We start from the raw sequence: 15,745 nt of genomic DNA on the forward strand, positions 1-15,745 counted from the left end.
TTCATTTATGTGTATTTTTTTCAATTTGGGGGTTTAACCTGCCCTAACTAACCACCCACTAATATTTGTTCTGTAAAAGGACATAACCAAGCTTAGATATTTTTGCTATACATATTAATTGAGTAGTTTCCCTTTGATCAAGAACAAACACATTTTTGGTTTTTAAAAAAAAGGAAAAACAAAAATATTACTTAATGTTAGATAGATTAATCAATGTTCATAACTCACATAAAAAAGTTTTTGAAATGTTAAAACAAAAACTGCTTATATAAGATTTAAAAAAAACTTTTAGGGGTTATCCATAAATAGAATCTAAGAAAATACAAGTCTTGCTTAGACTTTTACTTTAGACCTAGATCTAGGCATAATATTTGGCATTGGATAATCCCCCAGTACAGCCTCGGTAATTATTCCGAATAGTGCCGGAATCCACCGGAAAGTACTGTAAACCCTACTTTATTTGGCGGCATCTTTTATTTTTCAATCGTTCAAAAATATGGATAGGTTGGTTCTAATTAATTGCATCAGCTAGAAATATATTTTTTTTAATATCTTTTATATAGATGTAGATCTAATGGCATGGCCTAATTCAATTTTCCTGCTTTCTAAATTGATATCCGGGTGATTGCAAAACAATAACCTAGAATCTAGATCTTCGAGAGTTAAACTTGTTTGGTTTCAGTAATGGCTAGACCTACGTCTATATTTAAGACTATAATCTGAATCTGGTAAAAAAAAACATATGAGCTATAACATTTTATTTAGGTTTAGATCTAAGTAGTAAGTAAATCTAGATCTAGATGAAGGAAGAATTTTTAAAAAAAATGAGGTCATTAGGTGCATTGGATAGAGCTAAGGGAAGCAACTCAATTTGAAATTTAAAAAATAATATGGCTTCCGTTTTTCATTAGCTATTTGCTTCTGTGATCCTGTGCTTGTTGGTAGGTCTAATAGATCTATTCAGTCAATTAATTAATACATTCAGCCTCTTTATTACTTGATTGATTGTTCTATTTCATTATGAATTATAGAAATACTAATCTAGATCTAGTAGGCCTATTTTAAATAGATCTACATCCCTAGATCTCGAATCTAGTCGAGACCAGGTTCAAGATGCAGAAAAAACAAGATGGCTGATGCCTGTGATGTCGATGTTGGTTGGTTAGGTAGGAGTTAGGAGAGAACTTGATTAAACTTTCCATTGATACCAATTTTATATCTCTAGCTTTATCTAGATCTAGGGAAGACAAATTATTGTTCTTTCTATTTAAAAAATAAGTCTAATCTCTTTAAAAAAAATGAAGCAAGGGGGAAATAAAAGTGAAAATTGTTGCCCCCCCCTATACTAAAAATAGCACAAGCCCCCCCCCATAGCATAGGCCTATGCAAAATTTTTCCAAAATTCTAGTAAGGCTAGATCTAGTATTCTAGATCTTTTAAGTAAATTTGCATTAATAATTCAGCAGGCTTGTTTCAGTTTATAAAGAATCTTGGTGTGCTTTTTTTTAATAGGCCTATAGATTTTTACTATGACTAGAATAGAAGATCTTAAAAAAAAAAAAAAAACTAGTTGCCTGATAAAGAAGTTAATCTTGAAACAAATTTCATATGCAAGGTAAAGTAAGGCACTACTAGCCACACTTTTTAGCACATGTACATTTTTAAAGATTTTAACTAATCGAAGTATTTTCTAATATTGAAATTTTAATGCAACATTTGATATTAAAGCTCAGTATCAAACAACCATTCAGCAAGATTCTGAAATTCTTTACAGAGGCTTAGTGGTGGGGGAAGGGGGTACATATGTCCCCGGGGCCGACCCTAGGGGCGTCAAAATAAGCTCATTTTAGCTGCTATTTTGAATTATAAATATAAAATATATGGCGGGGCACCAAATTGAAAATTTGTCCCTAGGCACCGGGAGGGGTCGCTACGCCTCTGATTATTTTTTTTTCACAATTTATGAACATAACAATGTATATAAAATTAACACAGTCCATGATTGTGGCTGTTTTTCAGTTTGGCGGCATAGCTTCAAAAAAAATTATTTGTACAACAAAAGTTTGCCCTGACAAAATATTTATATACAGATAAATATTTTATACTACTTACTAAACATAATGACAAAACTAGAGTAACTAATCTATTTATTGTTATTATAATAATAATTATAACGGAATAATAAAATAATATAAAATAACCGTTTTTTTTTTGTTGACAATGTATATTACGAAATGCAAATACTTTCAACTTTCCCCAAAATCTATTTTTTAAAATCATAATCCTGCACTAAAAAGACATATGCACCATTTTATTCAGTACACAGCTAACTATATTTAATAAGACGGGACATCATCGGGCCGGAAAACCAGCTTTTCTGACATATATGCCTATTCTTGACGCCGGTTTTCCGGCTTGTCAGGCTCAAAGGGTTAAAAATTAAAGTCTGCATCAAAGTTTATGTAAATCATCAGCACATTGGAATTTGGATGCTTTAAACTTTTAGCTGATATCTGCTCAAATATATCCACACCAAACATATTAATTGGTTGGGGGTAAAATGTGAGACAAAATGTAAAATGAAAGGCAGTTTGTACATCTTTTTTGCATTTTACCACCTCCCTCAGTACCTGTTTTGCATCTTGCATTTTATCTAGTCCCGATTTTCTTGACATATTTTGTATGCAAGATATCTTCCCTTTGCACTAAATGCTACATACTAATTTAGAGTAAAGCATGTAGAGGCCTATTTTTTAAAAATTCAAACAAGTTCTTCACATTTTATATTCAAGTTATCTTACCTTATCTCCTTATACTACAGACTTCTTTACAGACACTTTACTTAATACGTACTACTTAGTCTTTACAATTTACATTAAGGAGTACATTTTTCTAGATTTTATTCTTAACTTAAAAAGTAAAATTCTCAATCTATGTGTATAGGCCTAATTTTATTTATTAGTTAAGGCATAAATATAATTAAGAACTAGTAGACTAGTTTTGTTTAGGTAAAAGTTCATCACTCAGACTTTTAAAAAAGGTTGAAAATTTGTGCTGCAAACAACATTACTAATGAAATATATGCAATACAAATTTAAATTAAGGCTTGTGCAGAGTTTAGTCTAAGAAAATAGTTATGATTTATATTAAGGCAAAGATTGATAATTTAGACTCAAATACTAATTAGTATTTTTTGCAACACAGTAACATGTTATGCAGGCATTTTTATTCCCCAGTTATTTTGTTGTTTTTGTTGTGGTAGAGTTAATAAGTAATGTACTTATTCTCACTAAACTGTAAGAGAATATAAGCACAATATTTATTTCTTTGAAAACCTAAAAGTGGATTTAAGCACATTGTTTATTTCCACAAAATGCTGTAGGTTGGGTGGGGGGGGGGGGGGGGGGGGGGGTTGAGGAAGGGCATTGCTAATTTTTTTCTGCTCTTGACAAAAATAAGCACTACTACATTAACAGATTAAGAGTACATTGGGCACTTGCCCTAGATTTGACATTAATAACATGTTTATTTTAACAATATAATCACAAGTTTAACATTTTTCTAATCATCAGTTCCTTCATAAGAATCACTGCAGCAGCATGGAAGAGAAAGCAGTTGATTTAAGTGCAGTTTCACCTGTTGTGGATAATAGATCGCACAAATCAAAAGACGTTTCATCTTCTGAGGACACTCAAACAGAATTATCAAAACTTAAGTCAGTTGATGATGTAAAAAACATGACTTCTGAAGATATTAAACCTGATATTTCACCAGAATTTTCAATTAATGAAGATATGAAACCTGCTGAATCATCAGTATTATCAGCGTCTGAAGATTCACAACCAGAATTTCCAAGTTTATCAGCTAGTGAAGACTTGAAACAAAATTTATTGGCAAAATTTTTATTTTTTGGTGCTAAAAAGCAAAATAAACGAGACAAAAACGTAAAATTTTCTAAAGACAAAGTACGCCAGAATGTTGTTAGTCATAACAGTTTTTTTGAAAATCCTAACTTCAATACCCATGAGAAACTTTATTCAGAAGACAAGCCACATGAATGTGATGTTTGCCATAAAATATTTACTCAAAATGCGTATTTAAAAGCACATAAAAAAGTGCATTCAGAAGACAAGCCAAATGAATGTGATGTTTGCCATAAAACGTTTTCTCAAATTTCTTACCTAACTAAACATAAAAAGATTCATTTAAGAGATAAGCAATATGAATGTGATGTTTGTCATAAAAAGTTCTCTCAAAGTTCTTGTTTATCTTCACATAAAAAAATTCATTTAAGAGACAAACCACATGAATGTGATATTTGTCACAAAAAGTTTACTCAGAAGAATAATTTATTACGACATATAAGTGTTCATACAGGTTATAAGCCATATGTATGTGCTGTTTGCCCTAAAAGGTTTTCTCAAAGTTCTTATTTAACTGCACATGAAAAAATTCATTCAGGAGACAAGCCACATGAATGTGGTACTTGTCATAAAAGATTTTCTCGAAGTCGTAGTCTAAGTGCGCATGAAAAAATTCATTCAGGAGACAAGCCATACGAATGTGATGTGTGTCACAAAAGATTTTGTCAAATAGCTAATTTAAATACTCATAAAAAAATCCATTCTAGAAATAAGCCAGATGTAGGTAAAGAAATGAGTTCTTCTAAGATTACTCCATCTAGTTATAATGAAATCCATCCTGACATAAAACCATTTTGATGTGATTTTTCAACATAAATCATTAATTATAGAGCAAAATATAACACTTGAATTTCTTTTTTTTTCTCATAACTTTAACTAGTGGTCATAGAGTAGTTGGCCATAGTTTAGTAATTTTTATATTTGTACTATTGAAAATGTTGTTTGTGTTTATGAGTATACCTCGACAATTATTATTGTATTCTTTCATGTGAGCTGGATCTGTATAATTTTGTCTTAATCTACTGCTTTATGTGCTTTTGTAAATATGTATAGGAAAAGTAAGCTATAACTTGGCTAAGCCATATTTTTAAAAAACGCTAACATTGGAGTTTTAGTTTTATTTTTATTATATTTTACACCGGCCTGGTTTTGCTAAGGCCTCACAGTTAATTTTCCTATTCTTTTCAAATTATTAAACTTGACACAGCACATTAATTGGGACAAGAAAGTTTACCAAATCTGATCAAACTAATTATACACATTAAAAATAACAGAATCAAACTGAAATTAAACACTGTTCAAGTTCAATGTATTAGTTACTAGATATTTACAATTCTAGTGCTAATTATTATTGAACATCTTGTTATAATTTTTTTTCTTCACGTAACTTGAACTAGTGGTCATCCAATAGTGGGCCATAGTTTATTAATTTTTATATTTGTATTATGAAAAGGTTCTTTTGTCAAAGAGTATACCATGTCAGTTATTATACATACTCTAAACAGAATTTATATTCTGACTGTAAAAAGAAACTTTCTTCAGCTGCATGTGTACAATTTTTTCTTTATAAAGGCTCTTCTTTTTTGTGTTATTTGTAAATATGTATGATAGAAGAAGTAAGCTATAACTTTAGAAACCCATGGTTTTATTATTATACCCGCATGGTTTTGCTCAGGCCACACAGTTAATTTGCCTATTCTTTTCGAATTATATCAAATTGACAATGCACATTCATTGGGACAAGGAAGTTAACTAAATCTGCACTAACCAGTTACACACATTAACAATAACAGAAGCTAACTAAAATAAAAATAAAACACACAAAGTTCGAATTCAGTGCATTTATTTACATTTACTAAATGTTTACAATATATAACTGCTGTAACACAATCACATTAATAACTTTATGCATTTACAACTTTACTCATTTACACTACTCACAAACAGCCCAGTCAGACATACAGCAACATGACAGAATATCAGGTTGACAGGTAAAACAACCTCCATCAGACAAGTACAATGACATCAGGCCAGCAGTCACAGTGGCATCTGGCCAACAGGTACAGTGACATCAAAACTTCTGAGCAGACAAAATATTTTTTATAAAAACTTTTTCATCTTTTTTCATCTTTTGCTGAATGTTCTTAATCATAATATGGAGAAATATAAAATCTTAAATCAAATGATCAAACTCTACTGGCTGCAATGTATAACTCAAACTGACCACATGTAAAAACTGGCAGCCCCCCAAAAAAAAATTCCTAATGTTTGTCTTTGAAATGTATTTATTGTCATCACTAATGCAGATATAAAATATTTGGAAATTGAATTTTAAATAATAATTTAGTACCTGAATAAAGTTGATTTCAACTAGGAACTAAGTTATGTTGTGTGGCCTCTGTTAAAATTTTTACAAACAATAGCATTAAGATGCATAAACAAGTTGCCAATTGTTGTTCCATTGATTAATGCTTAATTTGTATATAAGTATTATAAGTAAAATAATGCAATTAACATTCTATACAAATTCATGTGGTGAAAATTAAACTTCTACTTTTATTGTTTGACATTATTTTATTCATCCCATTTAGGAACCTCCCTCCACCTGTTTACATGTCTTATTGATCTAACCAAGATTCATGTTGCTCCAACCATTGCTAAGGCTTATGGTCACTTCTTTACTTTTGCTAGATGTATGTTTTTTATTTTATTAAATGCATTTGTAACATTTTATGTATAGATTTTATCTTTCTGCACTCCTACTTAATATGAACTTTATGCCAAATCTCAGACACCTCTCTACATGCTATGTGTTTAAAAATAATACATAATAATCTTCTTCAAATTTTCATATAGGATTTAGAGATTAACTACACATAACAATTACTTAAATAATTTTTTTTTTTAAACTGCACAAACAAATAGAATTATCAATTTGAAGAAAAGAAAGACTAAAGCTGCTATTATTACATTTTGGTATCTTAGTTTCAACATAATGTAATTTTTTGTTAGTTGTTTAATGTTGTATTGTATTCTTTACTAAGGGGTCATCCATAAATGATGTCAGGTTTTATTTTTTGCCAATTGTTACCTCCACTTCGTTACTCCTCATCACAAAAAGCCAGACACTCTAAAATGACGTCACTCCTCAGCCTACAAGCCCACTCAAAAAAAAATTTCCTTCAAACATCGACATTTTTCCAATATCTTGTCTTTTATGGACGACCCCTAATTAAAAAAAAAACAACATTGCAATGAAATTTCTAATAAAGAGAATTATTAGTAATTGTAACATGAAAATTGTGTGAAATAAAATGGCTAACGTGTATGTCAATTTTTATTGTTAATGTTAGTTTTTCTAGCAACACTTTCTGTATGTAAATTCCAATTAGGCCAATGTGTTTTGAATGCTAGGGTGTGTTCAGTGGCGTAGCGAGGTTGGGTGTCATCCGGTGCGGCACTTAATGGTGTCACCCCCTCAGAGGCGTAGCGACTCTTTCCAGGGACAAATTTACTAATTTTCGATTTGCACCCCCCCCCCCCTCGAACTTTCAATTTGCAACCCCCTCCCCCCTCAAACTTTCGATTTGCACCCACCTTCCCCCACCCCCTTCAAATTTTTCTTTATATATTTTACTTTTTTTTCCCTTGGTGTCGCCCCCTCTAAATGGTGTCACCCGGTGCGGTTCCCGCCCCTCGCTATGCGTCTGGGTGTGTTTTACTCTCTTGTGATGCACCAAAGTCTGTACCTGCCAGGTGGACTCATTACAAATCAAACATTTTCATTTTAAACATTTAGTTTTACTATTTTTTTAACAATTATAAGTAAAATAAAAATTCAAAAAATGATTGACTTAATTATGTTCATTTCTCAAAAAAAAAATGGTTTGACTATACATTTCTATAGCGAGACTGCACAAAACGTGCTCAATCCAAACTATTACTTTTATAAAAGCTTATAGAGTAAGTTTAAGGGAGCTAAATGTGTATAGAATTAATTTTTTAGAAGTATAAGGTGACGGATAGTATCAAGGGCTTTTTGAAACCTATGACCAAAGTGCCACAAAGTAGGTTTGAGTATTTCTGAGACAGTTTTCGTTATTTCTATTAAAGCTGAGTGATAAAAATGAAACTTTCTAAACCTGAGTATGGAAAAGATTATTCTCTAGTCAGCTTGCCATATATTTGTTTATGTGCATTTCTAATGGTTTGGAAATTGGCATGTAGCTATATGGATGCCGGATGTTACTTTTTTCTATGATGGTATAACATAAGTGTGCTAAAAACAGTGGCGTATCTAGGGTGGAGAAGCATTTTGGGACACTTGCGCCTTTTTCGGGAAATAAAAAATTAATTATATTAAGCAACTATATATCAAGTCGGTGATGAATAACTAAACTAATGAAAATAAAATAGATGTGCCTATCTTGTGTTCAGCGTTTGTCAGAATAATATTATGATCGTACTGAATAATTAACAGATTTTTTGACCGTTTTCACATTTTTTTCACCTCTCTAATTTATCCAGAGGCGTAACGAGGGCGGGGGGAGGGGTGCGGGCCGCACGGGGTGACACCATTTATGGGGGGGGGTTGACACCAACGCAAAAAATTGTAAAATCAACAGACTATAGATAAACTCGTTACTATGAAGTCTGGAGTGATTAAAGCTTATACACATACATGTACACGTATGTGGCATATATTTAAATTATAGGCTTATGTAGGACAACACACACATATATATACTTTGTTTCTTGAAGGGGAGGTGCCACCACAAAGTGCCGCCCCGGGTGACACACGACCTAGGGACGCTACTAAATTTATCATATACGGAACATAAAGGATAACTGTAATCATGCAAACAAGTCGAATTAGAAATTTTGACTAACATCAAAGTATATTTCGCGAGAGTCCGCTAGATATTAAGATGACTTTTGCTTCTTTAGTGGCCCGCAGTTCATTGTGATTCTAAAATGTAAAATATATGTTTGTTGTATTGGTAAAACTTATTCTGTACTAGTCTGTATTCTACAAATAGTTAAAAAGAATATAATAACAATAATTTTGGATTTATGTAGGCCTACGTTTACTCCTTTTTGTTTTATAAAAATGTGATATTACACTTCAGTGTTTTACAATAGGCTTTAGGAAAATTAGTTGAGACCATCCCAATTTTGGTACTGATTGACAGAAGCATATCGGCGCTTTTGGTCCCTTTTAATTTTAAGGTTCTTTCTCAGATTAATTAATAAATGACGTCATTTAAGGGTGAGGGTATGGCCTTTTGTGAGTCGTCAAAAAAGCATGACGTCATTTATGGATGTCCCTTAAATCAGAAAGCTTTCCCCCGCGTGAGCTGGGCACATACAGCTGTACATGCGAACATTGTGTGATGTCTTTTATGCATTACTACACCCTTCATGCTATCGCAATGAAAATTGGGAAGTTTTTGAGTACACTCCCGCAAAGGTTTAACATTAATTGTTTAAGCATATTGAAGTGACGACTTCCTACAAAAATGTGCTGTGGAGCGTCCCGAGATCCCCAGTGGCTATCTTAGCATCAGGTGTCCGCTAATTGAGTGTCCTGTACTACTTGAATCACCAGTCTCGTTGCATTAAGGGTCTCCGCCGGGGGACGTATCACAAGAGAGCCACGACCCCAGAGGTTCAATAAGTGAGTCTCAGGGCTTCGTCGGAGGTAAACACTCACGCCTGACTCACATGAAATACGATCGGTTTTTGTCAGTGTGAACAATGGAGCTATTAAGAAAGGTTTCAGTGAACTGCTTTAGTAGCAGAGTTTCTTCCAGGCATCGCTTCCGCCCCCCCTCCGGAAATTGGTTGTTATGATAGATTATAAATATCTATCATGGTGTCTCCACCTCTCCCCCCTTCTTGCTACCCCACAGGTAACGGTACACACCTGGACCCGAGTCCAGCGGTATTGTAAGGCTGACCGGGCCTCGACCTCAGACTGCGGTCACGAGGGCGGAGCCTAAGTCATGTGACCTGTAGGGTAGGGACGCTACAGTCCGGTCACTCTACCTTCTCCCCTCTTCGGAGGTACACGTTTATTTTGGTGCTTAGGCACTAGCCATTATTACACTATAATTATTTTGGTGCTACGGCACTTGTTCTCCTCGGAGAAATTAAACGTACGTTTGGCAACGTGTGTAGAGGATTGTGTGGCTTCTTTGGAAGGTAATTAACATTTACTTTTATTAGCTGTAATGTTATAATACTAATTAATAAGTATAAAATGAATATAAAACAATGCATGAATGAAAAGCATATTTTCTAGTAATGTTTATTGTAGGCCTTATGTAAGGTGAATGTAAATGTATTATCTTGGTAACAATTGTAAACTTGTATGTGTCTGAATGAATGTGCATATCACACAGATGTTAGGAAGTTTATCACATGTATTTTACAGCCGGCCAGCTTGGGGCTAAACTTAGTACAGAGGTCTGTGTGTGAGGAAGTGTGACCACGCCGCCCTGAAGACCAGTCGCCCCTTCCAGGCTACTTTAAATTGTATCGTTATTACTATGCCAATAATTAATGTATTTATAAAAGTTAAAGGATTGGAAACTGATTTAATTACTCCATCATAATTTTAACCCTTTTCACTGAGCCAAATATCGGCAATCAGTCATTAATAATAACACAACATTAATAAACGCAATATTAACATTAAGGGACCTCTTGTCCAACGAGACAAACCCTAGACTAAACAGGTCATTCTGTAGCTGCGGCTATATTTATTTATGTGCGGTATGACTCGCTAGAGCATATTTGCCACATTGGGGGCTCGTATCAAAGCTAGTTTTTTTTTAATATATATAAATACTGGTACATTTTTATCATATATATATAATTATATATATAAAGGTAGAATTTAATTTTAATTTAATTTTGTTACTTTTTATGCCACAATTAGAATACAATTGTACATCCTTTACTAGTAATTACTTATAGTTTTCAGATTGTTAAAGTCAAAGTTAGACCTAGCTCTACCCACCCTTGATACCACCCAGCTAACTTCCCAGGGTGACTCAGAGCGACCACTGCAGTTTCGGTAAGTGTCTCTTGTTCAGGCAAGTTCAGATACTGTCAGTGCTCTACATTAATTATTTTTTTTAAATACAGCTAACACTAGTTGGGTACCCTGACCAGTGACCACCCTACTATCCCCCCTGTACAAAGGTATCCTACTCTTGACCTAAAGTTGACCGGACGCCATGGCATCCTACCAGGCTGCGCAGCGGTCACAGCTAGAGATAAAGCGGGAGGGGGAGGCGTTAGGTTACGCGGGGACAAAGCTTTTAAAATGGGTCAGGGATGAGGTGGACGCCGAACGGGCTAGGGTAGACAGGGAACGAGAATTTAAGCAAGCAGAGTGGGCTAGGGTAGACAAGGAACGAGAATTTAAGCAAGCAGAGTGGGCTAGAGACAAGGAAAAAGAGGAGCGTCAAATTCAGCTGTTAGAGTTGGAAATTAAACGAATAGAGTTAGCGAATCGTAGCAACGAGTATGTGGGGAAGGGGGAGGAGCAAATAGGTGTCGGATCATCGAAGGTAACACTACCAAAGTTTGATGGGGTGGCCGATCACCTAGACTTTTTTCTCCTTCGTTTTGAAGAAGAGGCTAGGCAAAACAGATGGAGACAAGACTGCTGGAGTAATGAGCTCCGCAAATTAATGCCGGCAGAACTATTGCCAGTGTGCTTTATGGGACACAGAGCGGAAGCAAAAGCTTCCTACGAGGAGGTAAAAACTGCTCTATGTCGTCACTTTCATCTGACAGCACAGGGATATAGGCAAAAGTTTTACACCATATCACCTGATGCTAATGAGTCTATTGTTGCTTATAGCAACAGAGCAAAACATTACCTTACTCGGTGGGTAGACTTGTCAAAAATCGACAAGTCATTTGAAGCCCTCCGTGATTTGATGGTGGTAGATAAACTACTACACACTGTCAACGAGGACGTGGTCAATTTCATCACTGAGAGAAATGACCTAAGTCTGGACTCGGTATTAACCCAAGCCGACAATTACATGATAGCGCATCCAGATAAAAACCTGGCACGTAAAAAGCATATAACTAAACCAATAGCACACATAGGCCTTGATGACAAAGTTAACAATCAGCCCAAGTCGTGCGCCTTCTGTTTTAAAAGGGGACACAACACGGACGATTGTTTCCACCTAAAGCGTTACACGAGTGAGAATGCCGGGTCACGGAGCGAGGGTCACACTGACCGCCAGCCATACTCGGGTCCGGTCAGAAATAACGCCTACCCCGCAGCTGCTGTCAGCAGGGGAAGGGGAGGCTATGGTAGCGCAGCGGTGGGCCAGGTTAGCACTGGCAACCCTTTTGTTAGCCATCAGGCAGAAGAACAGTTATTGGCAATGTCGGGCAAAGGTACAATAGGTGACAGAAAGCATTTTGATCAAAGAAGGGATCCTCAGTTAGGTCTTGCATGTTTCGATGGGGACATGGAATCTAAGGGGGGAACTATAGCTGATGGTAAAGTTAATGGGGAAAAGGTTAAGGTATTAAGAGATACCGGGTGTAGTATTATTGGTTGCAGAGAATCATTGAGTAATGGACAAAACAATAACGACACCGTTACTTGTACTTTATTTGATGGTAGAAAAGTGGTTTATAAAGTGGGATGGATTAGAATCAAATCTCCATATTTTACCGGGTGCACTAAAGCGGCGCTCCTGAAAGACCCGCCCGTGGACTTAATAATTGGTAACGTGAGTGGGGCGACGATGGGTGATAACCTTGGCGTGGCACCCGCAGTCGTCACAAGGGCACATAGTAGAAAAGTAAACAAAAAGAATGGTATTACGAGATTCATCGCTGAATTTGATGTGACTGTCGAACAGTTCAAACAAATGCAGACAGAAGACGAGACATTAGCTAAGACTAAATTATACGCTCAGACTAAACTGGACCAACACGGACCCTCTCAGTTTTATTTTAACAGCGATGGACTGTTGGTGAGACGATACACCGACGGACAAGGCGTCGAGTGGGATCAATTGGCTGTACCTAAACCGCTGCGGCAGGTGGTACTTGACCTGACCCACAGCAACAAGCGGTCAGCTCATGTGGGCGTGGCCAAAATGAAAGCTCAAATCTTAGAGCATTTTTGGTGGCCTGGCTTATCTAAGTCAGTATCCCACCATTACAAGACATGCAATGTTGGTCAAACACACAAGAAAACTAAGGTTGGCGTAAACACTGACCACGAAAATAAATCTCAAAACAATTATAAACACTGGGACTCATTTAGAGACAGAATAAAAACCAGTGCAATAAAACTTAAAGCTACAGCTAATACTTATGCTCCAAAGAAAAGACATATTGCTCAAATGATAAATAACATTGTGTATAACGGTTATAAAATTTATAACAAAGCCTATAGGCCACCTTACTAAAAACAAAAATAGCCTGACAATCAATTCTGAACCAATGCCTGTAACAAAAGACTTACAGAAATGTAGGTGGTCAGAACGGTCACAATACGACGCTAGATAGACAATTCTATATAAATGTATATTTACATAAAATGCATTTTTTATCGTGTTTTATTTCAGTTTGATAAATTACATGTTTAGTTAACATGATGAATGTATACTTATTTTACATGTCTTTGCATTTGTTTCATAGAGCACCCACTTTCAATGTAGGGTCTACTATGCACAGCTATTCATTTGAATGTACCAAGTAAACACTTTTAAATATAGTTATACTACTCATCATTTCTTTTGGACATAGGTGTCATTACATTTATGATAGTCCTACTTATATATGTAGTTAAAATTGATTACTTTTAGCGGTGTAAACGCTTTTGATTTCCTTGATTTTTATTTAATACTGTTGTATAATGTGATCGTACTGTAACCTTTTATTTTACACAATGACAGAATGTATGGTATGTAAGGATTTAATATGAAAAGTGTGTTTATGTTGCGCTAAAGGTGTGCTTTCAGCAAACCATTATCGCGGGGAGGGGGATGTTATGATAGATTATAAATATCTATCATGGTGTCTCCACCTCTCCCCCCTTCTTGCTACCCCACAGGTAACGGTACACACCTGGACCCGAGTCCAGCGGTATTGTAAGGCTGACCGGGCCTCGACCTCAGACTGCGGTCACGAGGGCGGAGCCTAAGTCATGTGACCTGTAGGGTAGGGACGCTACAGTCCGGTCACTCTACCTTCTCCCCTCTTCGGAGGTACACGTTTATTTTGGTGCTTAGGCACTAGCCATTATTACACTATAATTATTTTGGTGCTACGGCACTTGTTCTCCTCGGAGAAATTAAACGTACGTTTGGCAACGTGTGTAGAGGATTGTGTGGCTTCTTTGGAAGGTAATTAACATTTACTTTTATTAGCTGTAATGTTATAATACTAATTAATAAGTATAAAATGAATATAAAACAATGCATGAATGAAAAGCATATTTTCTAGTAATGTTTATTGTAGGCCTTATGTAAGGTGAATGTAAATGTATTATCTTGGTAACAATTGTAAACTTGTATGTGTCTGAATGAATGTGCATATCACACAGATGTTAGGAAGTTTATCACATGTATTTTACAGCCGGCCAGCTTGGGGCTAAACTTAGTACAGAGGTCTGTGTGTGAGGAAGTGTGACCACGCCGCCCTGAAGACCAGTCGCCCCTTCCAGGCTACTTTAAATTGTATCGTTATTACTATGCCAATAATTAATGTATTTATAAAAGTTAAAGGATTGGAAACTGATTTAATTACTCCATCATAATTTTAACCCTTTTCACTGAGCCAAATATCGGCAATCAGTCATTAATAATAACACAACATTAATAAACGCAATATTAACATTAAGGGACCTCTTGTCCAACGAGACAAACCCTAGACTAAACAAGTCATTCTGTAGCTGCGGCTATATTTATTTATGTGCGGTATGACTCGCTAGAGCATATTTGCCACATTGGTGTCCGCCCCCCCCCCCCTAAATTTCAAGTGCACCCTCGGAGATAAAAAGTCTGGAAGAAACACTGTTTAGTAGAGTGTGGTTTGTAAAAGGTGAAAGCTTATTTGGTATACTTTTGGTCGTGTGTTTAGAACAATTTCGATACTGGTATAACACTGTTTCAAATTATCACTTAGGTTGAACAAAGTAACAAAGCAGTAACAATCTTCGTATTATACCAATTTGCCTTAGTAAAATTGCAGTATTAGAAATTGTTATGAAACAAGAAATTTAAAAAAACTGATCTATTCGGTACACTATGCACATTTTCTAGTAAACGTATGCTATTTTACTGATTATATAACGACACGAGAATCCTTGGTATTTATTTCTCTTTAAAACGGTGGATCCAGGCAAGATGTAATACAATCCAGTAAAAGTATCCGATCTCTCACGTTGAAGTTGAGAGAATCCTAAGAATCGTACAAAGAACTTATAGTCGCGTCATTTAACAAAACAGGCTCATCAAATCGTACGTTACACTTCAATACAAATCGTTTCTGTTTTAACTGTTAAACGATATATCTACTCACCTTTCCGTTGTAAATTCGTCCTATTTACCTTGACAAAAAAGGTTTAGATTTCCTTAACCTTGTCAAAAAAAAAGTGCCTCCTCCCCCCCCCCCCCCCCCACATTTTCTTCTTATTTTGCCTTAGTAAAATTGCAGTATTAGAAATTGTTATGAAACAAGAAATTTAAAAAAACTGATCTATTCGGTACACTATGCACATTTTCTAGTAAACGTATGCTATTTTACTGATTATATAACGACACGAGAAT

General features: G+C 35.3%; 1 protein-coding gene across 2 annotated transcripts; it reads left to right on the forward strand.

Moving 5' to 3' along the window:
• Positions 1-655: 655 nt before the first annotated feature.
• LOC131943400 (zinc finger protein 239-like) lies at positions 656-7,423 on the forward strand. Of its 2 annotated transcripts, none has more exons than XM_059303500.1 (2): positions 656-728; positions 3,573-7,423. In XM_059303500.1, exon 2 carries the CDS (start codon positions 3,600-3,602, stop codon positions 4,719-4,721), a length of 1,122 nt encoding a protein of 373 aa, XP_059159483.1. In that variant the 5' UTR covers positions 656-728; positions 3,573-3,599; the 3' UTR covers positions 4,722-7,423. The 2 variants fall into 2 exon arrangements, with proteins under 2 accessions (XP_059159483.1, XP_059159482.1); XM_059303499.1 differs by lacking the exon at positions 656-728 and adding an exon at positions 884-941.
• The last annotated feature ends 8,322 nt before the right edge of the window (positions 7,424-15,745 follow it).

Source organism: Physella acuta, unplaced genomic scaffold (assembly GCF_028476545.2).
Source record: "Physella acuta isolate Inbredline_101_S28 unplaced genomic scaffold, ASM2847654v3 ptg000454l, whole genome shotgun sequence".
Classification (NCBI taxonomy): Eukaryota; Metazoa; Mollusca; class Gastropoda; family Physidae; genus Physella; species Physella acuta.